The sequence below is a fragment of the Pteropus vampyrus genome, unplaced genomic scaffold, assembly GCF_000151845.1.
Source record: "Pteropus vampyrus isolate Shadow unplaced genomic scaffold, Pvam_2.0 Scaffold319, whole genome shotgun sequence".
In the NCBI taxonomy this organism is placed as follows: Eukaryota; Metazoa; Chordata; class Mammalia; order Chiroptera; family Pteropodidae; genus Pteropus; species Pteropus vampyrus.
The window spans coordinates 56,420-82,855 of NW_011889100.1; the positions used below are offsets into that span (position 1 = coordinate 56,420).

A 26,436-nucleotide genomic window follows, 5' to 3' on the forward strand; every position below is an offset into this window, starting at 1 on the left:
TGTATTCTAATTTTTTACACAGGATGAAACAGGCTGGTATCCTAGTGTAACGGGGGAGCGTTACTGGCCTTGTGTGGAAAGTTCTTATTTCCCGTTAAAAGAACTGAGGTTGTAAAACTGCACAGAGAGACCAGAGAGCCAACAAGTATCTTTATTACACAGAAATGTGAAGGTCATGTGCATGAAATCAGAAGGTGCTTTGCAGTGAACATTACGCAGATTCAAACAGAAGACATCCTCATCTTACTGAGATACAGTAAAAACACGACCAAAAGTTGCAAAAAAGAACTCGCCTTCCATATCCCTGACCAAGCTAAAACCCACCACAGGAAAACCAGGTTTCAATTCACGCCTAATTGTTCAAATGGAAACAAAAACTAAGTCAGGTAGAGACAATACATGGGCTGGTTTTTGTATTTTTAGAGAGCCAGACTCAAGCTCTATTCAACCGCACATTGAGAATTTGTTTCACGTTAAAATTTCTATCTCTAGTTACCTAAGTGATACCTGTTGTGAAAAATGGAAAAAAAAAAATGTTTATCGAGTTGGGGAATTTTGTGGGGCCAGACTGGTTTGGGGAGGGGATGAAAGTTATAATCATTCATTTAATCACTTCTGATCAGGAAGATTTAGTATCAGATCTGGGTCACCTGCATTAGCCCTTTGACAGCCTATTTCTCTCTAATGGTCAAGAGGCGGGATCCATTTCAAGTACTGGCATAATAAACGTCTGACATCATTAGCACAGCTTGGTGCCTGTCCCTCTCTGTTCCCAAATACTGAACTTTATATCAGCACGCTTTTGACAAAATGACCCTCCAAATAGCATTTTTCTTAATAAGCTTCTCTTTGCACTACTATTTTAGAGATTTGGCTAGAAAAATGGTTGAGTTGAAACAAGACTAATGACTAGGAGGGTATCTGTGGGTTAAATACAGACAAAACTACTTCCAGAACCCTTAAATATAGACAGAATCTATCAATTTATGCAGGAAACTAAAAATAGGGAACAAGATCTGGAGTTTAGATACACTATCTAGATGGAGTCTGCGAGCTGCTAACTCAGCAACTGAAATTTACAACCCTCTCAATTCGATCAGAGCAGAGGGATTTAAAGCAAGCAGTCTGGAGGACCAGGACGGTCACATGCCAACAAGTGGAAATTCTGATGCCGCCTCCTTCCCTTACAAACTGTAATGCTGACTGTGTGAAGGAGGTGGCTAAGAGATAGATACATTTTTTTTCATATAGACTTCCATCGTAATGAATGATGGCGTAGAATAATGCTAAGAAAGAGTACAGAATACACTTCTGGTTCGATGGCTGTGAGAACCAGATACTCAAATTTGGAATATTCTCATTAGGCTAGAATAGGAAAGTGAGAAAATCACTAGTGGGACATAAAATCCCAGAGACCACCTGCTCCAAAGATTAGTTTTGTTTCCATTGACTCTTATTCAGAGATAGTTATTTCAATAAGCTACAATACTTGGCAGAGTCTGAGAGACAAAGACGGAAAACATGTATATAAGATAGAAAATAGACTTTAAAAAGTAACCAATGATTTGCTCTCTACATCTCTTTCACATTCTGTGCCTGGGGAGCTCCAAATCCCACTTAGATAATCTTGCTTATCCAAAAGCACACTGGATGGAAGTAAACCAAGAAACGAGAGAAAATGTTTATTGGGTGTGTGTGGGTTCATTCAGTTTATTCACCCCTGGAGTGGAAGGATAGGGAGAAATGTCTGCTTATAACGGTCAGGGTCTATGGAGAAGTCCTGGAGTTGCTCTCCCCCAATCACAAGTCTGATTCAAGAGAAGGAAAGGAAAATGATGAAAAACATCTCATCACACAAAACTCAGTGATGGTGTCTCTGACAGTCACCAAGCCAGCAGGGAAAAAGGAGAAACCCACCTGCTGGCTTTAGGATTTATTGAAGGCTGCCAGCACAGCCCAGATCATCTCCGTGGCACTGTGCTTTGTCCCCTCCACTTCGGGGTCCAGTTCTACTAGGTCCTTGGCTCGATTCATTGCCACATCATACCTGTCATCTGTCAGAGAGGAGAAGACATTCTCTAGCACATCGGAGGAGTGCGCTAGAACCAGGAGTGCTAGTGTTCGCTTGTCCATACGCTGAGGGTCATTTACCCACCGTTCTAGGACACTATCTTGGAGTTTCTTCACTAGTCGCTGTTTCTCTGTTGTATTGGTCACTGGATGAGTAGTCATGTCAAATAGGAGGAAATTCTGCTTCTCAGTGGTTAGAATACCCTTCTCGACGAGGTTCTTTGCAATTCGCTCTCTTACGTTTCTCAGCTGGTACTGTAATTTGAATGGGTTCCAGGTCTCGCCTACGGGGAAAAGAAACAGAAAACTTGGAACAACATTATAAACCAATTAGACCTAACAAGACGTCTATAGAACATTCTACCCTGTAACAGCAGAGTACACATTATTCTCAAGTATACACGGAACATCCTCCAGGATATGCTAGGCCATAAAACAAGCCTTAATAAATTTAAAAGACTGAAAACATACAAAGTATGCTATATCCAACCACAATGGAATTAAATTAAAAATCAGTAACAGGAGGAAATTTGGGAAATTCAAGAAACGTGGAAACTAACAAAATATTCCTAAATAACCGATAGGTCAAAGAAAAAATCACAAGGGAAACTAAAAAAAAAAATACTCTGAGTTGAATGCACACGAAAACAAACACACTAAAACTTACAGGATGCAAATTAAAGCAGTGTCAGGAAGGAAATTTATGACACCAAGTGTTATGTTAGAAAAGGGTATGTCAAATCAATAACCTAACCTACCTTAAAAAACTAGAAAATAAGAGCACACTGAACCCAAAGCAAACAGAAGAAATAAAATAATAAATATGCGAGTGCAAATAGAGAAAATAAAAATAGAGAAAATCAGTAAATCAAAATTGGTTCATTGAAAAGATCAACAAAACTAACTAGCCTAGACTGAGCAAGGGAAAGAGAGAAGACTCAAATAACTAAAATTAGGAATGAAAGAGGAGACATCACTACTGACCGAAAAATAAAAAGGGTAATAAGGAGATAATACTATAAACAACAGTATGTCAACAAATTAGATAACTAAGAAGAATGAACAAATTCCTTAAAACGCACAAATTACCTAAACTGACTCAAGAAGAGAAAATATCAATAGATCTACAAGTAAACAGATTGAATAAATAAACTTTAATATATAAAGTTTTAAAACTTCTCACAATGAAAAAAAAATTTCCCACAATGAAAAGAGTGGCCAACGTGACTTCACTGGTAATTCTACCAAACATTTAAAGAATACTGATCCTTCACAAACTCTTTAACTAATCTATACAGTAAGTATTACTCTGATGCCAGAACCAGATAAAGACATCACAAGAAAACTACAGACCAATATCCCTTATGAATATAGGTACAAACATCTCAACGAAATACTAACAAAACAAATACTGCAACATATAATAAATACTATGTAACATGATCGGGTGGGACTTATATAAGAAATGCAAGTTTGTTTTAACATCCAAAAATCCAATTATGTAATACACTATACCAATGGAATAAAAGGCAAAACCAAATGATCATCACAATAGACACAGAAAAAGTATTTGACAAAATCCAACATCCTTATATGATAATAACACTCAACAAACTACAAATGGGCAGGAACTTCCTCAACTTGATAGAAGGTATTTACAAAAAACCCACAGCAAGCACCATACTTAATGGTGAAAGGCTGAATATTGTCCTGCTAAGATCAGGAACAGGACCAAGGATGTCTATTCTCATCACTTCTATTTAGAACTGTCCTTCCTGGAGGTTTTAGCCAGGGCAATTAAGCCTGGCTAATAATGGCAAATATATGGACAACTATAAAAGCTAGTATTGTAATTTTGGTTTGTACCACCACTTTCTATTTTCTATTTGCTTTAAAAGATACATATATTAAAAAAAAACAATTATGAATCTATGTTATTGGGCACACAATGTATAAAGATATAATTGGTGACATCAAAACAGAAAAAGGATGAAACAAAGCTATATAGGGGCAGAGACTTTGTATGTAATTGACGTTAAATTGGTATAAATTCAAATTAGGTTGCTATAACATTAGGATACCAATTCCCATGATACAAACAAAGAAAACAGCTATGGAATATACACAAAAGAAAATGAGAGAAAGCAAAAATGCTTCATTACAAAAAATCAACTAAACACAAAAGAAGACAGTAATGCAGGAAATGAGGGACAAAACAGCTGTAAGACATATAAAAAACAAGCAGCAAAATGGCAGAAATGTTTGCTTATCAGTAATTAAATATAAATGAATTAAACTATTCAATCATAAGACTAGGATTGGAATGGACTAAAAAACATCCAACTATATGCTGTCTATAAAGGACTCGCTTTAGATCAAATTACACACCAATAACACTTATGAATATAGATGCAAAAATCCTTAATAAAATATTAGCAAATTGAATCCGACAGCATGATCAAGTGAAATTTATCCCAAGATTGTAACATAAGACAATCAGATGTGCAAAGAATCTGAACAGACATTTTTCCCAAGAAGACATAAGGTGGCCAACAGATACATGAAAAAGTGCTCAGCATCACTGGAGAAAAGAAAATCAAAACCCCAATGAGATATCACGCATGTTAGAATGGCTATTATCACAAAGACAAGAAACAACAAGCATTGATGAGGATGTGGAGAAACTGGAACCCTCATGAATGGCTGTCGAGAATGTAAAAGGGTGCAGCCTCTGTAGAAAACAGTTTGGCAGTTTCTCAAAACATAGAACATATGACCTAGAAATTCTACTCCTAGGTATCCTAGGTATGTATCCAAAAGAACAGAAAGCAGAGACTTGAACAGATATTTGTACACCAATGTTCACAGCAGCATTATACACAATAGCCAAAAGGTGGAACTAGCCCAAGTGTCTATCAATAGATGAAATGGATAAACAAAGTGTGGTATACAGAGAACGGAATACTATTCAGCCAAAAAAAGGAAGGAGCTTTTGATATATTCAACAACATGAATGGACGTTGAAAACATGCTTAGTGAAAAAGCCAGACATAGAAGGACAAATATTATGTGATTCACTTCTGAGTTACCTAGTACAGGCAAATTCATAGAGAAAGAAAGTAGATGAGTGGTTGCCAGGAAATGGGGGGAGGGAGGAAGAGGGATGGTTGGTATGATGAGAAAGCTTTGGGTAGAGAGAGAGGTGATGGTTATGCAACACTAGGAATGTATTTAATGTCACTGAATTAATTGAACACTTACGAGTGGTTAAAATAATAAATATTATGTTATGCATAGTTTACCACAATAAAAAAGTTAACTATATACCCAAAAGAAATGAAAACATGTCCACACAAAAACTTGTACATAAATGTTCATAACAGCATCATTCATAATAGCCAAAAAGTGGAAGTGACTCAAATGTCTATCAAATGAGATATGGATAAACAAATGTGTTATATCCACATGACAAAATAAATATTATATTCAGCAGCATAGAGGAGCTCAGGTAAAACTGGGGAAAGTCTAATCAGATTGGTGTCTTGTATCAATGTCAACATCCTGGTTGTTATATTATACTGGGCAAAGCATATAAGAGATCTATTATTTCTTACAATTTCATGTGAATCTACAAATATCTCAGTAAAAAAGTTTCGATTAAAAAAAATTGTTTTAGAAGGTAAAGTGGCTATGACCTCAAAGTGGTCTGTGAAAGATCCTCCTAAAATTTTATGCCATAGATCTAGTTATTGGCATTAAAGTTTTTGAACTCACCCTTAAGAAAGAAAAAAGGAATGAAGTATTAATACATGCCACAACATGGATGAACCTTGAAAACATTATCTGAAGAAGCCAGTCATAAAAAACTGCAAGTCGTATGATTCTATTTATTATAAAATATCTGGAATAGCAAATCTGTAGAGATGGAATGTAGATTAGTGGTTGTCTAGCGCTGGGCTGGAGGATTGGGGGAAATGGAGGGAAAACTGTGAATGAGTATGGGGTTTACTTTGAGGGAGATGAGAATGTTCTAAACTTAAGATTGTGATGGTTGTGTGAATATACCCATTAAATTGCACACGTTAAATGGGTCGATATATGGTACATGACTTACATGTCAATAAAGATGTCACAAAATTTCTTGTGAAGAATACTGTCAAAAAGCTCATGAGGTAGGGTGGCAGAGGTAAGGTGAAGCTTTGGAAAATTTTAGGTATTGATGAACTGTGATTTTTCTGTCCCTCATTAGTACTACTTTTTCAGACCTTAAGAGTAGGAGAAAGATTACAAAGTGTGGGGTTTCTGAGTTTTGAGCCACCTTACCGGTGAGTAGCTCTATCCATGTCTGGACAGTTTCTGTGGGTTCAGTGGCTTTGATGTGTTTGAGAGTTTCGTCCAGCAAAACATCACCTGTTGGGCTGTCTGACTTCAGCAGTACCTTTTAGGAAAGAAGAAACAAGGGCCCCTGTTTCATTCACTTCATTCAAATTAAAATCTTTCAAATACCATATATACATCATTGGTTAAATGTTGTAGAAAATGCAAAGCAGCATAATATACTGTCCTTGTTCTCAAGTTAAAACATCTAGTATGGAGTGATAATAGGGAGACAAAAAGAAATGTGAAGTAGGCCCCAGTGACAAACTGGATATAAATGATAATGCGGAAAAGATTTAACAGTAACTCTTTGAGTCTGGAAAACCTACTTGTAAAACAATAAAGGTAAGAAAGTCAGCAAAAGAAGCCAGTTTTGGGGGAAAGTTAAGTTTGGTTTTAACTGATATGGGGTAGCCAAGGTGAAATGTCTAGCCAATAGTTAAATGTGTTCCTGGGGTAAAAAAAGACAGGCCTAGGATTTGTGACTTCATATCATGAAAGTGACAGATGAAACTGTGAAGGTAAATGAAGTCCCCAAAAAGATACCAGTTATGCAAAGGGATACAAACTGGGATGCAGATGTTAAAGAACAAGGAATACAGGAAATAGGGTACAGCCAGAGAAACAAGAGCATGTATGACAACACAGGCCACGGATGCAGGTTCAAGTAGGAGGAGTGGTCAAGTGTCAAATGTAGGTTAAAGAGAAAAACGAAGACCAAAAAGCTGGTGATAAGTAGTTTCAGGAGAGTCTTGAATATGACAGGGAAGCTGTCAGTGGGAAAAATGAGTAAGGAAATGGAGTCAGGAGGATGCTACATGTTGGAGAGGACGTGCAGCAGATGCGAGGAGAAACCGGTTATCTGAGGGTGAGGAGGGTGAAGCAGAGACCACCTGACCCACACGTTTGCACCCTCCTTAGTAACACTGTTTCATGGGGTTATAGCTACAGCTATAGAGGGAGGAATAATCAACTGCACCTTAAATGTGATTTTTGGCATAAATTTTTTAAAAAGCATGAAATTCTTGTAACTCTTTAGACTATGGATACTTAGATTTCTCCCTCTGATATAGGATAATTAAACCTGTTCGACAATGAGACAGCTGAGTCAATGATGTTTATCTTGTCTCACTACTGAAATCTTCCTATTTCTTTAAAATGGACCACAGGTCCCTGCCCTTTCATAAGCTAGAGGATGTCCCCAGAGGACGCTGTACCTTTCTGTCTAGTAGTCGCTTCTTACGCATGGTGGGGGGTTCCAGATAGATCCGACCCCGCATGGCCAGCTCTATGAGGATGCCCCCTCGCAGGCCAGATGAAATGCAGTCATTCCAGAAAGATGTGTAACCCTAGAAAAGGGGAACAGAGAAAGAATGTTCTGAAAGAGATATGGACTTGCAGCAAGCACCCTAAAGAGCTGCTTTGTTGTGATTTGTTTCATGTCATGTTACATGAACTCAAAGCAAAATACAGAATAAGAGAAAAGAATCTCTCTTTAATTCGCCCTCTCCCAAATATGATCTTCTACCTGACTTTAAGCTCTTTGTTTATTACTGTGGTTTGCTGTTAGTTAATAACTGGCATGCCAAATTTTAATTTTTGAGAATTCTGGCTTCTCTGAAATCTCTTTCCTTACATTCTAAATTTCAGAGTGGGATACAAATAAGTAGAAAAATGTATACACCATTTGAGCCTTTTACTCCTCCAAGATATGTATTATTTACAAGCTATTTTGATGGATGGTGTAGTAAGATCCCAGTCCTGCCACTGACTAGTTAAGAGCCTTAGGTATGTTACTTAATCTTTCTCAAGTGCAACGTCCTCATCTGTACAATGAGGACACGAATATCTTTGTTTGCTGTGAGGAACAAATGAGATGTTATACATAAGAAAGCATTTATTACAGTGCCTGGTGTACAGTAGGCACTTAAATGTTATTCTCCCTTCCCTAGATGATATAGAGGATACAAAGACATGTAAGAAATAGCCAGTGTCTTAAAATCTAGCTGGAAAGACCATACAAACTTGAGGAAAGTTCTGTGACAATATAAAGTTTAAATAAAAGCTCAATTTAAAAAGCAGAAGACTAGACAGGCATAAATGATGGTTGGAAGTTCGGTTTAGATGACAGTGTTTCAATTATAAATCACTTTTGGGCTACAGCAGTCAGAAATTCCTAAGGGACCCATCCGATTTGGGGTTTGAAGAATAGGTTAAATTGACAGAGAGGGAGGGTTTTCCAGATGAAGGAAATCGTCCAAATTCTACCTGCTCTTCAAAAGGGCATTTTAAACTAAAGTGTCAAGAACAGATACCTAAGATATGCTTAGAGAGCTAACTCAAGGATTTAAAGAGAAATTATGAGATTAAGTTGATCGTGGTCAGCCTTGTGGAAAGCCTTGATGTTTTCGACTTTTTACTGAACAGCAATGTTAAATCCTAAAGTTTCTGAGCAAGGGCTTCTGATTAACACAAGGAAGAACCATCATGGTTCTCAAAACTGTTTAACAGTCCTTAGCTAACTGGGGGGAGCACTCCTTCTCACTGGAGAGAAGTTGGGTGAGATGCTGGCAGAGAGGGTGCAGTGTGGCTTTAAAGCATCACCAAAACTAAATCGCCAGCAAGACTGGTAATGTCTCTAATATTTACTGAACACTCATTATGCAGGACATTTGTGCAAATGCATTATCTGATTGCATCTTCACAACAACCCTGTAAGGGGGCACTATTATCCACATTTTAAAGATGAGAAAACTAAGGCTTATGGGGGTTATATAATATGACACAGGGCACAAAGCTAAAGAGAGGCAAAGAATTTTTTATTACACATTTTTTTTAAATTGCATTTTTTAAAATCTTTATTGCTTTAGAAGTTATACACTCCCTTTTCTTTAGGAAAGTTATTCTTAACATTTAACATGCACAGCAATTTAAAATTAATATGAGATCCAGTTTACTTTTAAAACAGATTAATATATTAACCACTCACCTAGCTGACCAATATTTTCTTTTTTTAACCTCACAAATTAGACATTATTAGCACCATCATTATTCTATACAGGCGGCACTCATTCAGATTTACTCGGATGCTTACCGATCTCCTTGCTCACCATTCGTTCTTGCAGCTCAGACCTCCTTTGTGGTACCATTTTCCTTCTTCCTAAAGTAGAATTTCCCTAACTGACAGTCTGTTAGAGGCAAACTCTATTTAGTTTATCTGAAACGTCTTTATTTTACCATCATTCTTGAAAGACAGTTTCTCTGGATATAAAATTCTAGGCTGATAGTTTTATCTTATCACATTGAAGATATCACGCCTTCCTCTTCTAGCTTCCACTGTTGCAAGTGAGGAATCTATCATCCTTATTGATTGTGGTTTCTTTGTCGGTGATTTGCCTTTTCCCCTTGGTCCTTTAAGATCTTCTCTCTTCGTCTTTTTCACTTTGACTACAACATGACTGTGTGAATTTACTTATCCTGTTTGGTATATGCTTCCTGTATCTGTAGGTTCATTTCTTAGTTCTTAAATATTCTCAGTTCTTATCTCTAAGAATATTGGCTTTCTTCCATTTTCTTTATTCTTTCCTTCTGAGACTTCAATCTTTCTCATTCTAATCCCCATGTCTTTTAGTTTCTTTTAATGTTTTCCATTTCTTTTGTCTCTGTATTTCTTTCTGAAGAGTTATTTCATACCTGGCTTCCAATTTACTTTCTGCACCTATATCTATCTAACATGTTAAACTAACCCTGAGATTGTGATTTCAACCATTTTTCATTTCTAGAAGTTCTATGTAGTTGCTTTTCACATTTGCCTGGTCATTTGTGATCATTTTTGCTGCTGTTGTTCATTCTGTGATTCTTTTATTTCTTTAAAAATGTCATAGAGATTTTCTATTGTCTGATCTGAGGTCCTTGAATGACCTATTTATTATTTCTGCTGATTCTTTCTTTGTTGTATCTTTGTATGTTTGATGATATTTGATTAAGCGCTCCATTTTAATTTTTTGTGAATGTGCAAGATTTTGGAGGCCTAAATTGAGGCTGTCTTCCTCCAGAGAGGAAGATCTGCATTTGCTACTCCCAAGAGTCAGATGCGGGGGTTTAGAGGGACTGCCACACAACTGGGACCACATTTACACCTAGCTTTCCCGTTTCATCTCAACCCCAAGGTTTATTCCTGACCACCCAATTCCTGAATCTCTGGACTGGTCTGGCAATTTGCTTCAGGGCCATCTGTTTTTCATGTTTGTTTATTGCTTGCTTCTAGGATTTTAATTTTGGTGTTTGTTTTGTTTGGGAAGTAAAGATTTCCTTTACTTCCCGAAGGTCCAACAATACATTAAAAATGAAGTTTACTCAAACTTACTACCTGACCACAACACTGCCAGAGAAACGTAGAGGCTTCTAATTCTACTTTTCCCATGGCCAGGGTGAGCTTGAAGCTCAAGTCTAATATTGACTCCCTTTCCCTCTGCTTAAAACTCTTCGAACGCTCCTTCCAGTCAAGTCCAAATTCCTTAGTATAGCACTGAAGCCACGACGTTACTTACTAGTGTCTCTCTGGCCTTTTCCCCCTGGAACGCTATGCTCTAGCTTTCTGGAACTACTGTAAGTACTCTAATGCATCATTTTTGCCTACTGGCTTTTGCACACACAGTTCTGTCTAGAAGAACAAATACTTTTTTCCTCAACTCCTCCTTGTTCTTAAGGATTGAGTGCAGGGGTCACATCTTCCATGTAACCCTCTCTGACACTGTCTTCCCTCCACTCCACCCTCTGGGTTAGGATTCTCTCCTGGGTGTGCCTATGTATATATACTCCCCCTGTCACTTATTATATCACATTGCAGTGAACTGTTTGTCCTCAGTAGACTATAAATTTTTAGAGTATCTGACTGACACACAGTATTTCTCAATAAATGTTTCTTGAAAGCATAAATTTGTGATTGAAATACATTAACCTGGCAAAAGCTCAGCTTTAACCATAAATATCCCTAGACATATCCGAATTTCCTGAGGGCCTGATCTTAGGCTCAAAGCCGGGTTTAGTTCCCTCCACTGCCTGTCTCATGGCTATTTCGTCCTCTCTGTAACTTCTCTTTAAGGAAAAAGGTGGGTTTTTTTTTTGTTTTTCTTTTTAGGGGGGTGGTTAATACTTTGTTTTATATAACTTAGTTGCCTAATTAAGGTTAAACTATAACTTACTTCAGAATGTATAGTTTACTTAGACATAACTTTTACATAATCCTGGTGACTATACATCAACAGGTGTACAAACATTTCGGCTAGTATTAAAGTGACTAGAGGCAAGTTTTCTTTTGCTTTTCCATCTCTTCCTGACCTTACAGCTTCTGTTTCAGTGATAGTGGTGTCAGATTTTCAATAGAACTATGAGAAGCATTGTAAATAAACAATTGGAGACCAGGATATAGAAAATGTATGTTTTTGAATATCACCCTTTCCCATCATAGTATCTCATAATATGTAAAACTCTTCAAATGAGTTTTTAAAACTCATTTCTTTTTATTAAATCAAAAAGTATAACAATACACATGTGGAGTTTTAAAAAATAATTATAAATCTAAGGTCTATTTTCCTAGAAATATGTCTAGCTGCCTTGATGAATTCTCAAACCATCTGTAATGAAGACTCTGTGTTAAAGTGCTAATGCTTAAGTATGCAGAATGATCTAGCACATATATATGAAAATTCACCATTCCAACATCAAAGTTAATTACCAAAGGCTATACACATCAGGGAAAAGAGAAAGAAAAATTTTAGGATCTACTAAAACAAATGGAATTGCACATTGCCTCATGGCCAACAGAGAATCTTGGAGGAGTAGCAGAATGAGATCTTTGGTTAGTGTACTTTGTTCTGTCTTAATTATAAAGTAATATATATATGATTGTAAACAAAAAAAAAAAGAGAAAAAAGAGAAAAAAGATCGTATTATAGAAACATATAATTTAGAAAGTAAAAGTCTCCTATGACCTTATTCCCTCAAGATAACTGTTTAGTGGGTATTTTCTAGATTTCATATATTCTATTATGTATTTATTAATATTATTCGTAGAAATGAGATCCTACAGAGTGGCAACTCTTTCACTCGCCCATTATTTCGGGTATCTTTCTACATCAGCAAATATAGACCTACCGCATTCACTGTAATGGCTTCACAGTACTGCATTTTAGATGCACTGTAATTTATTTATCTGAGCTCTTACTGATGTACATTTGAGTTGCTTATAGTTTTTGACCATTATAAAAAATGCAATAGAGAAATACTCATGTTTGTGTATATTTCTGTTGAATAAATTCCTAGAAGAAATTTTTGAGTCAAAGATTATACATATTTAAATTTTGGATAATGTCATTTTGCTCTTGTAAGAGGCTGGGCAATGAGGTTTCAATATTTTAAGATAGTCAGCACTTAAAGAAGAATTTCCGCCTAGTCAAGTATTCCTTATTCAAACTTCCTTGAAGACACACCTTAAAACAACCCTGAAGGTTAAAAATTTTAAAGTTAACTGCTTAGGATAAAAAGAGGTAGTAAAGCAAAGAAACTTAAAGCTTAATTAAAAACCATGCTTATAAGGAGTTTTTTAAAATGTTAGAAAATCCTTATAATAAAATTAAATGAAAAACAGCCAAATACATAATTATGTAGTCAAGATTTTCATAATTATGTAAAATACTACTTTTAAAAATGGTTTTCCAATTTTTCTAAATTAGCTACACTGAGAAAAATATCATTTTATTAGGAAAAATCTCAGAAAAAAATACCGTTCTATAACTTATTGGCCATTTAACTTTAACTCCAAAAAAAAAAAGAGGACGATATATGCATAGAAAGGTCAAGAAGAGAAAAATATTTTGAAAACTCAAGTTATACAAACACAACATATGAAGGAGACAAAAAGAGATGAAATGTCTCACATCAAGTTTACAGGCTCAGTGATTACAGCTGAAAGTCCAAATTTAAGTGGGTCATTTTTGACTTTATATCAATATCAGATATTTCATAAGAAAACAGTGTGCATCTGGGGGGTTGGGATATGTAGGGAAAGGCAGGCTCTCGATGAGCTGGCTTATACTCCATTTTCCTCTTGTTAAAATAAGACTTTGATCTCTCAGTTTACTTCCTTTTGTACTAATAGTAAATTATTTTTTGGAGTTCTATGACTGGATATAAAAAAAGTTCTCTTTTTAAACAGTCTATGTTAATAAAAAACCACAAAACCCGACAAACGAGTCCTTCTGATATACTTGCCCTATTCACATGGCCATAACTACTGACAAGAGATTTATTGTTCATTTTGTGTAATCAGGAAGCGAAAAGACCAGGTAGTGACCTAAATCAAACTTTTAATCTTTTAATTTTAAGAAAATATTTTAGGACTGAGCAACTTTGCAATTCTCTCCATCTATAGCCATTCACTGACAAGTTGTGTACTGACTTACGGATTTTTAAAAATTTATTGATTAGTTTGCTGAAAGTTTTTTTGACCAGCTTTAAAAAAGCTTACATTTCCAATCTCCTATTGCTAATAAATTACAATGAATGAATTATAAAGGATGGGAAATCATTAGTAGCTTGAAAAAGCTCAGCATTAACATACTTTGTAATTTAAAGTAAGTTTTATCCAATCTGCTTTATATTTTTCTATATGTATGAATAGTAGCATTGTTTGAAAAAACATAACTGATAAGTACTAGAATATTCTTAGCAGCACTGCTGATAATGGACTACTGAATGTCCATTAACCAGCAGAATGAATGAATAGTGGTATATTCAGATAATGAAATGCTATATTGCAATGAACTAAATTAAGTTATATGTAACAACATGGACTAATCTCAAATATCATTATGAAAAAATATATAACAGTATTAACCCAATAACATAAAGTTTAAAAACAGACAAAATTAAACTACCTTGTTTAGGGATATGTATACATGTAAACTATAGGGAGGTAGGGCAGCACATGATTATAGAAGGGCCCAAGAGGGTGCCTCTGGGATGCTGATAACACCCTGCTGGTGGTGGTTACATGAGTGTTTGCTTTAAAAGTACTTGGCAAATTGTACATATGTGTTTTATACACTTTTCTGGATATGCTATATTTCAAAATTTTAGAAAAGTAAAACACATAACTGGATGTCTAGTTCTGTTTGGTACTCAAAACATCTGAGTTCATGTAAGATAGAGGATGCTTTCAAATATCTGTGGTTATTCCAGTTGCAAATCACTGAAAATGTCACAAACATCCAGCTGACGTTCTTTTTTCCTAGAACCCATCTCTCTTCACTAACCCTTGATCATCTGCAGAATTCAGGTTAAGAGTTACTGCCTCCCACCAGTCTTCCCTCTCTCAATGCCACTTTCCACCACCCATCTGAGCCAGGTATCGTTCCTCTCAGTTCCCTCAGTACCCAGGATAGTTACGCATTCATCACACCTTCCTGCACTGGTCTCCTGCCTGTCCAGATCCCTCTCCCACCTTTTCAGCTGGATCCCTCTCCCACCTTTTCAGCCACTCCGATGGCACTAGACTGTAAATGATCTCAAAAGCAGCGACTTTGTTCTTTTTTAATATCAAACACTTGACAGATATGAGATATTCAACAAATTTTTGATGATCAAACAAACGAATCAACATATATTTCCGTAATTCCAATAAACAACACTTTTTGTCAATTTTTACTCCAGTGACATGAGAAATATGATGAAAAGCTTTTATATCCCAGTGCATAGTAAGTATTCAATAAATGGCATGAGTATGAGAAAGCTTTGCAGGAACGGAAGAGGGTTAAAAAACACTAGCCACAAACTAAGATTATCGCTAAGTCAAAAGCATCGACAGTCTCGCTTCTCTTACAGACAATTTAATAACAAAGATTCTCATAAAGAAGTTTTAAACACACTAGCAATTTAAAGTAATATTTCACAAGCAGTTTTGACTATATGACCTACTGTCATTCCTTTTTAAGCCTACAATTTTTCAAGTATCAATCTCTTTGTAATATCTTTTACTTATATGTTTTTGAAATGGATATATTTCTTTCAATTATAGTACTGGGTTCTAAACAGAGAATCTTATGTAAATCTTTAGCAAAAGTTAACTTTAGGATACAAAGTTTAACATTTAGGATCTTTTTTGACATGTCACAAACTCAAATGATGCGAAATAAGAAATATATATATATTAAAACATATACTCACAAAAAATGGAACAAAATATCACGAAGTCCTTAATTTGGACACAAAAATGAAGTGGGCTGGGCTGTTCTCATTAGGCTGATTGCCTTTTACTTAAAGGAAGGAGTCTAAATGTCTCTGCCTGGAACTCAAAATCCTCCATACTCCAGTCTGAAACTAATTTGCCAATTTCGATTCTCATTGTTCTCCAAGAACACCACCTACTTAAGCATACTGGTTACTCAATTATCTCCCGAACTCATCAAGCTCATGATGCCTTTGCTTACTCAGGTTCACTCATACAGAACTAGTCCCTTCTCCACGTTTCTCTTAATCCTACTCATTCTTAAAGGCCCAGCTTGCTTACTCCCTTCCACTCTCCCCCAGGTTGTTCCAGCCCAAGATGATCTCTCCTTCAACTCCTTCAGCAATTAGCATTATAACATGGAAAAACTTGCTGTTTTTTGTTGTTGTTTACTTCTTTAAAAAACCTTTTGAAATAGAATGCATACACAAGAGAGTGCACAAAAGTAAAAACCTCAATGAATTATCCCTAAGTGAATATACATGAAACTTCACCCAACTACAGAAACAGAAAGCTGTTAGTGCCTGAAAGCCCCCCTTTTCTAATCACTAACATCCCATCTCCCCGACAAAAAGGTAACCACTATCTAACTACAGTAACCAATCCCTTTCTCCCTTTTCTTTATAGTTTTACTATCTAAATATGCCACCCCAAATACTATGGCATTTTGAATTTTATACACATAGAATCATACAGTATGTATTTTGTTTTGCCTCATGACCTCTCCTGAGCATTATGAGAATTATACATATTTTGTAACAACGTTCATTTTCATTCTGTACAGAATATATATTTACACTTATTTAAATAGACGATTCATTTCTATCCAATCTGCTGTTGATGGACCTTTGGGTTATTTAACTTTTAAAAAGTATGTACATCTTGTCTCCCTAGCTAGACGGCAGGAAGCGTATATTATGCTATTTTATATCTACCTTAGTATTTGCATAATGCTACTAAGTACAAAATGGGTGTCCCCAATCACACTAAATATTGATTAAATAAATCTACAAGTAGTTTGGGAGATGACAAGAAAATAAGTAGGGCTGGAAATCAATGTAATATTTTTAGAGATAGTTATGTAACTGGCATTTTGGAAAACTACCACTACTACTTTATCAGAAGGTTTGACCTCTCTTATGTATTTACACCTAAAGATTTATCATTACTTCTTCCTGAGCTAACCAAAACGCAAAAAAGTAACTATCTTCAAAAATAAAATTAGAGCAATTAAAAAGGCAGTTGATTATTATGCACCCATCTTTGTGCAGTATCTCACCAATATGTTGAGCACCCACTATGAGCACAGCTCTAAAAGAGCTCCTTTATTTCTTTATTCTCTTTCCTTAAGTTGATGGTAACTATCATATATTTGGAAACACACAAAGAGAAGTCCAAAAGTAGATTCTCTACAGAACGGAAACAAAAATTCTAGCATCTAGGCTTAGCAGGAAATTATTTCTATTCAAAACGAAAACAAATAAAATAGCTTTCTAGTTCTAATATGCTCTTCTTCTACAGTCAGTGAGTGCTTCCTTGGCACTGTGTAAACATTTCAAAACAACATTTTATACCACCTAATCTTTGGACCTACTCTGACATCCTCATGGAGAGTCAGTTTTGCTTTTTCATTTATTTGACTTTTATAAAACTAGAGCCTCATCAACTTTTTCAGCAAAGAGGACAATACAAGTCCAGGAAAGATTTTCTGATATATCCATGTGTTGGCCAAGTATATATGGGCATGCTGCTAACATCAATTTTAATAATACACAGGCTATAAAATGTCTTGTAAATTTTGTTCAAGTTGGTAATTTGACATGACGAAAAATTTTTAAAAAGTGATTAAAAAAAAAAAAATGTACGGCCTAAGATAAAAGGGTATTCCCAAGGTGAGGAATCAATGTAGAAAAGATGTTACTAGATGTATGTAGCCAACTCATTTCTACATAAGGACAATTATCAAAGTCAAATGGAGTACCTTTAAAATATAAAGTAACATTTTAACTTCATAAATTTTCAAAACTAAGGCCAATGATAAACATGCATTTACTTACTAAAGACTTTCTTGGAAAGGAAGTAGATTGTTTAAAATATTACGGTTATATAGCTTTATAACCTCCTTATGAGAGAAGGAAGTGATGGGAAAACAATTAAAAGTTAAATTACAAATAAAGGATAATTATACTAATAGTTAGAAATGCTATGAAAATATTAGGTTATATCACAAGACTTGTTATCTCAAGACTAATTCTATTATAAAATAAATGTTCTGTTAATAAGGGAAAACTTAGAAAGAGCTTGATTTTAAAACATTTTGTAAAATTAATCCTCAGCTGTTGATATTTCACTTCTAAAGAGCCACAAAATAGAAAAAGTTACTTCCTTTTAAGAAATCTAACTACTGTTTATTTTTGTAAGACAGCTAATCAGACATGTTCTTTATCTTATCACTTAAAAGATTTTTTCTCCCCAAAGCTCAAGAAGACTTCAATGTGTGGGCCTTCTTTCTTAGTTTAACGAGAGGTTATTTCAGCATCAATCTCACCTGGAAAACAATAAGTACAAAACTACACTGTGTTTTATCCTCTCTTGGATCCTCTAAACTTTTGGAGTAATTCTGTAATTAAATTACACTTCAAGTAATTAGACTTCTGGATTTTACCCTCCAAGTATCAGCCACCCTCTCGAACTCCCCAGCCCCCAGGTGACCACAGCATAATTCTAAGGCTGACTCAACATTAATCAAAATATTCTATCACATTACCTCCTAAAAACATCCCAGGATTTAAGAGTCTTTGAGACGGCCTAGCAGACTCAACTCCATTACCTCTTTATCTTTCAGTCCCAGGAGCAGCACTTCTTCCATGAGGGTGAGGCGGATATCCTTAGAGTCCCCAGAGTCTTCATTGTCCGGAGTCCTGTCTTGATTAGCATCTCCCTCACTTTCTACCTTCTTTTCAGAGTTCCTGCCTACTTCAGTGCGACGGGCCCGGTGAGTTAAAGTGGTCATTCTGAGCTGCTTCTGGAGGGGTGATGAAAAAATAACTCTATGTGTGCTCATGTAAATAAATACATATGCTATTCATTTGTGCACACTAAAATGTATACAAACAAAAGACATTTATAAACTTAAACACAGAAAGAAAGGAAGGAGTAATGACCAGGAAAATTAGGTAACACAATATCTTTCCAAAGAACACTAGCTTAAATTCACAGAAGGCACTGACAAGAAATCAAGTCAGTAATTTTAAAGACCAGTAGAAATGATCACCTTTTAAACCTGTCGATTTCTTGTGCATAATCTATAAACCAGGAGTGCCTATCACTGTGACTCCTCTTTCACAAAATGGATCCTCCCCAATAAGGGACAACAAAAATTGTGAGCATCCAGCTCTCAAATGCATATAATTTATATATAACTTCTATAAACGTTCAATGCTATATTATAAAACATACACAATAATTATAAAGTAAAAAAGCTTGTAAAAAAGAAATAGAAATACACGTCCTAATATTTTCTTCCCAAACCCTAATCACTCATTTCATGCACTCACTTAGATCACTACTCTAAAGAATAATGCTCAGATCATGTAGAGTAATTCCATATAGTCAGAAAACTGTCATCTCTATCCCTAGCTAGCCAACTTGCAAATACACAGTTGCCAACAAAAAATACTTGCAAGACAATGTTAAAAGATTAGCAAATTCTTCTTCAATTACAAAAAAACTCAAAGCACAGTCGAAATTGCACTCCTCGTTTCTGATTAGTTAGCATACTTTATTTTAGATAAATCTAAATGCTAGTTTTAAAATGTACAATATTTTAAATCACCAATCATTTAAGAATATCTTTTTCTACATCGAAACAATGCATTCAAGAATCTCTGTGACTGCATCCCATTCTACTTTCTAGCGATTATTTCCCATTACTTTCAGTCATGTACTGTGAACAAACCATTTCTCACACATGTCCCATGCCTTTCACCTCTGCTCCTTTGTACATACTGGAATTCTCTCCCTTTTCCCTTACTTTGGAAATTCTACTCATTCTTCCAAGGCCTATGGAGGGTCCACTGTAAAGGCTTAAACGAATCTCCTTCTCTATTACCCCTATGTCCCATGGCCAGAATTGGTCTCTCCCTCAGCTGTACTTCCACAGAACTTTATTTATACTTACTTCCTTTAAAGTATTTATTATAGTCTTTCTTTTGGTATGGCTGTCTCTCAACTGTAAACTTCTTGAGGGTAGAGATATTGTCTTCTTGGGTTTTTTTATTCTCCATAGCAACTAGCACAATGTCTTTAACGTTGTAACTGCTCGATAAATATATACTGATTAAAATGAATTCTCAGAAATGCATGTGAACATTTAAAATAGAAATACAAATGAAGTGACTTACAAAAGACTCTTGTACAAGGCTCTATTTCAAACAGAATTCTTAGTGGGAGGTGGGAAGAAGAGTGAAGGAGGAAGAGAACCATGAAATAAATGCTTAAGGGCACTACTGGGATCTGGCGCTGTGTACAGGGCTTATTTCCTAACCCAATCCAAGAAACTTTAAATCTTCGGGCAAAAGGAATTAAGGAGGCTTTTCTTTGAGAAATGAATCCGCCCCCCCCCGAAACATTTACTAGTTAAAAATCCTAATTAAAAAAAAAGGCCAAAAAATTACTTTAAAAAACCTCCCTCTCTCCACACATACACACAAAAAATTTGTAGGTTTTTTTTTTTTTTGGACGTTAGGAAATGTATTTCCCCCGCTGCTTACCTGGCGTTACTCCTGGGTTACCGCCGGACGTAGGATGCAGCTTGCGCTCTATTTTAAAAGGAAACCCGTCCCCCCGCCCCCCACCCCCGTCCTAGTAGGTGAAAAACTTCTCAGCCACGCAGAGAGCACAAACTTCCTGATCCTTCGATGCAGAGAATAACACATCAGCTTCTTCAGGATCCCTAGGCAACCTACCTTGGTGTTCCTTCATTGGACCAATCAGAAACCGCCAAGGTTGAGCCCAGCCAATCGGAGCTTACAAGAGGAGGCTCTCCCGCGGCTATTGTGCTGCGATCCAGACAACCACCAAAAGGAGGCAGGTTTGGGTTCAACCTGACAGCTGGTCAATCCAATGAAGGAACCTTGGTAGAGCAGAGGAAAGAGGGCTGCGCTCCCCACCCCTACCAAACCGGCCAATCCAAGCGTTCAGTGAGCTAACAGCAGCTGCGGTCGACAAAGGTTTCGGTTGGTCAATCCTAGTTGCAGCAGGTGTGTTACTGTAGCAGTGTATACTGGGACAGTTAGGTAAGATGTGTTGGGATGCTATAAAGCTAAGAATACACATTTTTACAGGTGGGTACTGGACTTATGAGGGGATCGCTTCCTAAATTATATAAATGTCTAACCACTATGCTGTACACCAGAAGCTAATATAAAATAATCCTGAATGTCAACTGTAATTGAAAAATAAAGAGTCAACGTCTTTTAACTGGTTGTTTTCGATAATTAGCTTATCCCTAACTTTCCTGTTCCAGAAAAACCTGATCTGGGTCAGTTTGTGGACGTTTATTTGGTTTACATTAAACAGGACGGGTACATTTCTACCATCACATACATACCAACATTCTCTCTTAGCGCTTGTAACTGGCAAACCCACGGATAATGTATGTTTATAGAATGTGGCTGCTGAAACCGCAAAAGGCAAACAGACCAAGCTTTAAGTCTTCCTTTTCTAAAGCAAAGGAAACAGTCAAGGCCAGAAACAGTCCCAGGTTTCTTGTTAAAAGCACAGGATCTTTCACATTACCACTCAAAAGTTCTACTTTTGCAAAGTAAGTCTACCAAAATGATCTCAAAATTAGTGTTTAAACACTTAATGCTAATTGAAAATTAGAAGCCATAAAAAAGTCTAGATGCTGAACAATATTTTATTTATGCTCCCCAAAATGCCAGACTTTCAAAATCAGTCATCATTTTGTCTCGTAGTAAAAAACGTTTTTAAAAGAGGTAAAGTACCTATGTTTAATTGTACATTATATATTAATATACTATATTAAGGTACTGAAGAACATTGTTTTAGTAACTGCAAACACAGCCAGTAATGGTATAGTTTTAACATAAGTAAAAGTGTATTCCTTCCACAATTTAATACCAAAATGAACATTATTTGTTTCAAATATGGCTTTAGAGGACCTTAAAAATTAACGTATTTTTAAAGGCAGTATCCACCAAAATGGAAGATAGATCAATATTGAGTAGATAATTATGACACTGGTTCTTGTGGTTTTATTCATAAGTTCTCTTGGATTTGTCTCAGATAATGTTAAGGATCACGATGTGATAGCTAAGAATTCAATTTTAATTGCCTCAGACTACATATAAGTTTTTCAGAAGTAGGGCAAACACACCTTAAAATAGTAATACAGTGTCCTTTAAATGTTGCAATGAACTTTGCAAACATGCAGAAGAAAAATAATTTTTATATATGTTCTTTTGGTTCACTGAACTTCCTTCTTTTGGGCACTGATTCTTGACTAGAAGAATCAAAGTGATGAAGGACCTGTCAAAAGAAAACAACTACTAAGAATATTTTCTAGTTTAAATGTCTTTAATTTTAGATCTTTTCCATGTCTCTAAGGCTTTTTCCCTCTTTTTAAAAAATTATACCTAACATAACTATTTCCTACTAAGATATGTCACCTGGGTTCTTTAAAAGTAGGGTAAATTTTATTACTGACATATTTATATCTTCTCATGGCTGCTGAAAGTATATACTTACAGAGTATAAGGTCCTCACTAGGGTTGCAGGAGTAGATAGATGTAACATCATGCCCTCAAAATAAGAAAATATTTTGGGGGGACGAGAGTAGAAAAAAAGATTTAAAAAGTAGCTGCAAACTGAGAAACATTCTACCTTGGCACAATGTAAGATTTAAATCATGTTTTGTTTTAGTATCCCTGGTACATAGCAGTGCCTAATAGAGACATTCAATGTACACTTCTGAATGAATAGGAGGGTGAACTAGGAAAATTCCTAACATTAGAAAAAATTAAAGAATCTAATATATTAATGGAATGTCAGCTTATCCCATTCTATTCTTGAGATACGTAAATTGATAACAGAATTATCCAACTATATTTGAGATTACCCCTTTAACATTTGATTTTTAAAAACAGTCTTAGGGTTTCAGTTGTCTAATTTTAACTTACTAAGAATCCTAGTTGAAAAATATATTTATCTCAAATGACAAATACATTATCTGATTTAGTAAAGTAAGGTTCCAAATATAAAACAATTGTTATATGATTTAGGTCAGAAAAAATTTTTTTTCCTAAGGGAGGAGGAAAGGCTATATTTTTAAGAAACACGTGGTTTTGGTAACTTATCTGTTTCTCATTTAGTTTTGATCTGTAGAAAGTACAGATCTTATGTGTGGCCCAATTTTAGCTCTATATAAATAAAATGGCCTGAATATTCTTGTACTCTCATTGCTTCATTCTATTCATATTTTTCTGACAATGAGTTTTATTTTATAAATTCCTCAACTACTACAAATCATTCATGGAATCAAACATTAAATATTTACATAGAAAAAATAATAAACTAACAAAGCACACCTTATTTTAAAATCACCCCATTTTTTAGAACCAAATATGTTTTTAAGAGATTTGGATATCAGAGTTCTGAGGTATTTCCTAAGATATTATTTATCATCTTACATTTAATCTATAATAATGATATTCTGATACTTGCCATTTTATTCAACCTATATATGTTCATAAGACTTACTGTTTTCCCAGATTCGAGGTGACTTCTCTTCCGGTTTTCTTTAGAAGATTTGACTGGTTGATTTCCATTAGCCTCCACAAAGATAGAATAATTAGTAATTGGTTATTTCTCAAAGAACCACCAACACTTCATTTTTAACCATGGGTAACTACATGAAGGGTTTTTTTTTAATAGCTTTACTGAGATGTAATTCTGATGCCATACAATTCGCCTATTTAAAAGCATACGATTCAGTGATTTTTAAGTATATTCACAGAGCTGTGCAACCATCACCGCAGTCAGTTTTACAACACTTTCCTCACTCTAAAAACCTTGTACCCTTATAGCTATCATTCCCATATTCCCCTCTCCTCCCACCAGCCCGATGACTGTGTATCTCTATAGAAATCCCTCTTCTGGACTTTCATCTGAATGGAATGATATAATATGTGGATTTTCGTGACTGGCTTCTTTCACTTAGCATAATGTTTTCAAGGTTTATCCAAGTTGTGTGTACTGGCACTTCATTGATTTTTATGGCTGAATAATATCCCATTGTATGGATATGCCACATTTTGTTTATCCAATCATCTGTTAATACACATTTAGGTTATTTCCACCTTTTGGCTATTCTGAATGCTATATATTGTTTTTTAAATGAATATTGGATGATGACAAATTATTAATTGTCATAGTACTATTCTCTAAAAGGACATACTTATACAACTGAAACTGGTATATTATTGTATGCCAACTATAATTGAAAAAAAACCTCATTGAATTGTACAATGTAAATACAAACAACTAATTATGTTTCAATAAAGCCAAATAAATAAATAAATAAAAGGACATACTTATTTTCTGATGTTTGAAATGTACTCTTCGATAACTTCCTTGGTATATATACTACTAAATATTTTCATTTCTTGTCCTTTCCTAACCATAATTCAGTCACGATTCTTAAAATCAAGAGTACTTTGGCGAAGAGTTCATATTCAAAAATATGGGCAATTTCAGAAGTGAATTTAGGTTCCCAAAGTATCCTAATGTTACAATACAAGGAAATCTTGCCGAAAAGTTTTTAATGCTTGCTTTTCTCCCTATACCCTAGTGAAGGATACTCACCCTAAGTAGAAGATGCCAAGGAAGAACATTTTACTGCTTAGGGATACTAATTTTTGAAATTCTTTTATCTCTTGCTTTCATCATCATACTAGTTTGAATGCTGCCTTCTGCCAGTTCTAACTTCCTACTGAGAATGTGAGGGGAAAAGGGACACCTAAAAATGGCACTATAATCAGTGGTGTGCTGGTAAAGTTTAACAACCAGTTCTCTGAGAGAAACAAATCCTAAGTTGAGGCATTTGCTGATTTCCATGCTGTAAATACTCTCATCATGTCCAATTTCAAGCTACCTACGTAGGTCACTGAATGAGGACCTGGGAAGAAATGCTCCAGCATACTGCTATTAGAGTATGTTGTTTGTTTCCTATCTTTGGCTATAATGTTTTGCATATTTTATAGAATGCTTTTTCTCCACCTCTGAACTTTTGAGATTAATTTAAAGGCATAAAATAAAATACAAATTTATACGTAGTACAATTCTGGGTACTAAAATACTGGGTTTTTTACTGCTTAAGAACATGAGATTCATTTTATGTAAGATATATAAAAAAAATACTCATTTTTAATGTCTTAGTAACAAGATAATCCATTTAAAAGATAGAGCATGGGAACATATTGGCATTTCCTTGGGAGTCTAGATAATGGTGTCACTTGTCAAAGCCTTTCCTGGATTCCCCACTCTTACGTAACTTCAGTCAAATCAGTAAAATCAACCAGTCCTTCCTTTGTGCTCTATGTAGCCTATCCAGACTGCTATCATGGTCTATATCACTGCTTGTTGACCTCCAATTATTAAAATTTTAGCTAAAAACAGGAACTATGTGTTATTCATGTTACATCTCCAGCACCTAGTAAAGTACTTGACACATAATAGGCGCTTACTAAATAAATAGTGTGAATAAGCAAAATAAATTCACATATGGGGGAAAATTATAAAGTTAGAATGGAAAACAAATCTAAAGAGACACTGACCATTTTATTCTGAAAGATTTTCCCACTTCTTGTTTTGCTTTCAGATACATCAAGTTCAGATGTTTTACTGACTAATTGCTCGACCTAGAAAATAATTACACAAAACCACATAACAATAAAAGCTTCTCATAACATAATAATGAGTTCAAAAATTCAATTACATAAAATTCAGGGTACTGTTGATTTAATGAACCTAATAATTTTGAGTTGGTTCTTACTGTCACAAAAAGCAGAAAAGTAAAGATAGTGAAACTGGCACTGTACGCAACTGACCATTCTCTGAACTGAGAAAGTCTCAATGGATCACCAGGCACTACTGTTCCAGAAGATAAAAACTTACGCCCACTCCCATTGGAGAAAGGGGCTGTGCAGAAGGGGACAATCATCTGTCCCATTATTTTTAAGTTCATTTTATCTAAATGTTACTTCAAGATTTTACTGTATATGGAAAACCAAATTAAACGTTCTGCTGCAAGGCAATAAAAATGTATTATATATTCCATTTATAAATACAGAGGGTGGTGGAATAAATAATTGCTTAAGATTCTATGATCTGTATTTAGATTTATTACTAAACAAATCCACCAGTAATATACTTAAAACTTTTCAATGTATAATTCCCAGATTTTGTTAATAAGCATTCTTAATACCTAATTTTATTCTAAAAACCTGGAGTATAATTAGAAAATATGAGAAATAACTAAATAAGCATACAAACAACAGTCTTTTGGGGGAAGAAACAAGTTAAAAGCAAGACGGAACTATCAAGTTTATACCTGAGAATGAGAAACTGAAAGATCTGGACTTTCTTTAGACCTCATAATTTCATCTTCCTCACAAATTAAA

General features: G+C 35.2%; 2 protein-coding genes across 3 annotated transcripts in view; both read right to left on the reverse strand.

Annotated features, from left to right (window-relative positions):
- Positions 1 to 131: 131 nt before the first annotated feature.
- On the reverse strand, positions 132 to 20,691 carry GOLPH3L (golgi phosphoprotein 3 like). 2 transcript variants are annotated; one of them, XM_011377624.2, is made up of 6 exons: positions 20,506 to 20,691; positions 19,914 to 20,050; positions 18,564 to 18,758; positions 7,665 to 7,796; positions 6,394 to 6,508; positions 132 to 2,354 (listed from the first exon to the last, which is right to left on the reverse strand). In XM_011377624.2, the coding sequence occupies exons 3-6, from the start codon at positions 18,744 to 18,746 to the stop codon at positions 1,927 to 1,929; spliced, it is 858 nt and encodes a 285-aa protein (XP_011375926.1). In that variant the 5' UTR covers positions 18,747 to 18,758; positions 19,914 to 20,050; positions 20,506 to 20,691; the 3' UTR covers positions 132 to 1,926. The 2 variants fall into 2 exon arrangements, with proteins under 2 accessions (XP_011375926.1, XP_011375924.1); XM_011377622.2 differs by lacking the exon at positions 19,914 to 20,050.
- Positions 20,692 to 21,977: 1,286 nt separating this feature from the next.
- HORMAD1 (HORMA domain containing 1) overlaps positions 21,978 to 26,436 on the reverse strand; it is a 15,206-nt gene continuing 10,747 nt past the window's right edge. The window contains exons 12-14 of the mRNA XM_023521838.1: positions 25,591 to 25,674; positions 23,516 to 23,587; positions 21,978 to 22,285 (exon numbers count right to left, since the gene is read on the reverse strand). Of these exons, the coding sequence (XP_023377606.1) occupies positions 22,205 to 22,285; positions 23,516 to 23,587; positions 25,591 to 25,674 (237 nt within the window). The 3' untranslated portion in view covers positions 21,978 to 22,204. The remainder of the gene's footprint in view (positions 22,286 to 23,515; positions 23,588 to 25,590; positions 25,675 to 26,436) is intronic.

Bases quoted from the DNA above. Each gene is read 5' to 3' on its own strand.
- GOLPH3L (XM_011377622.2), bottom strand. From the start codon at position 18,746: ATGACCACTTTAACTCACCGGGCCCGTCGCACTGAAGTAGGCAGGAAC. The intron at 7,797-18,563 runs GTAATGGAGTTG...CCCCTTTTCTAG, and splicing joins TGGGACTGAAAGATAAAGAG to GGTTACACATCTTTCTGGAA. The intron at 2,355-6,393 runs GTAAGGTGGCTC...TTTTCCCCGTAG, and splicing joins ATGGATAGAGCTACTCACCG to GCGAGACCTGGAACCCATTC.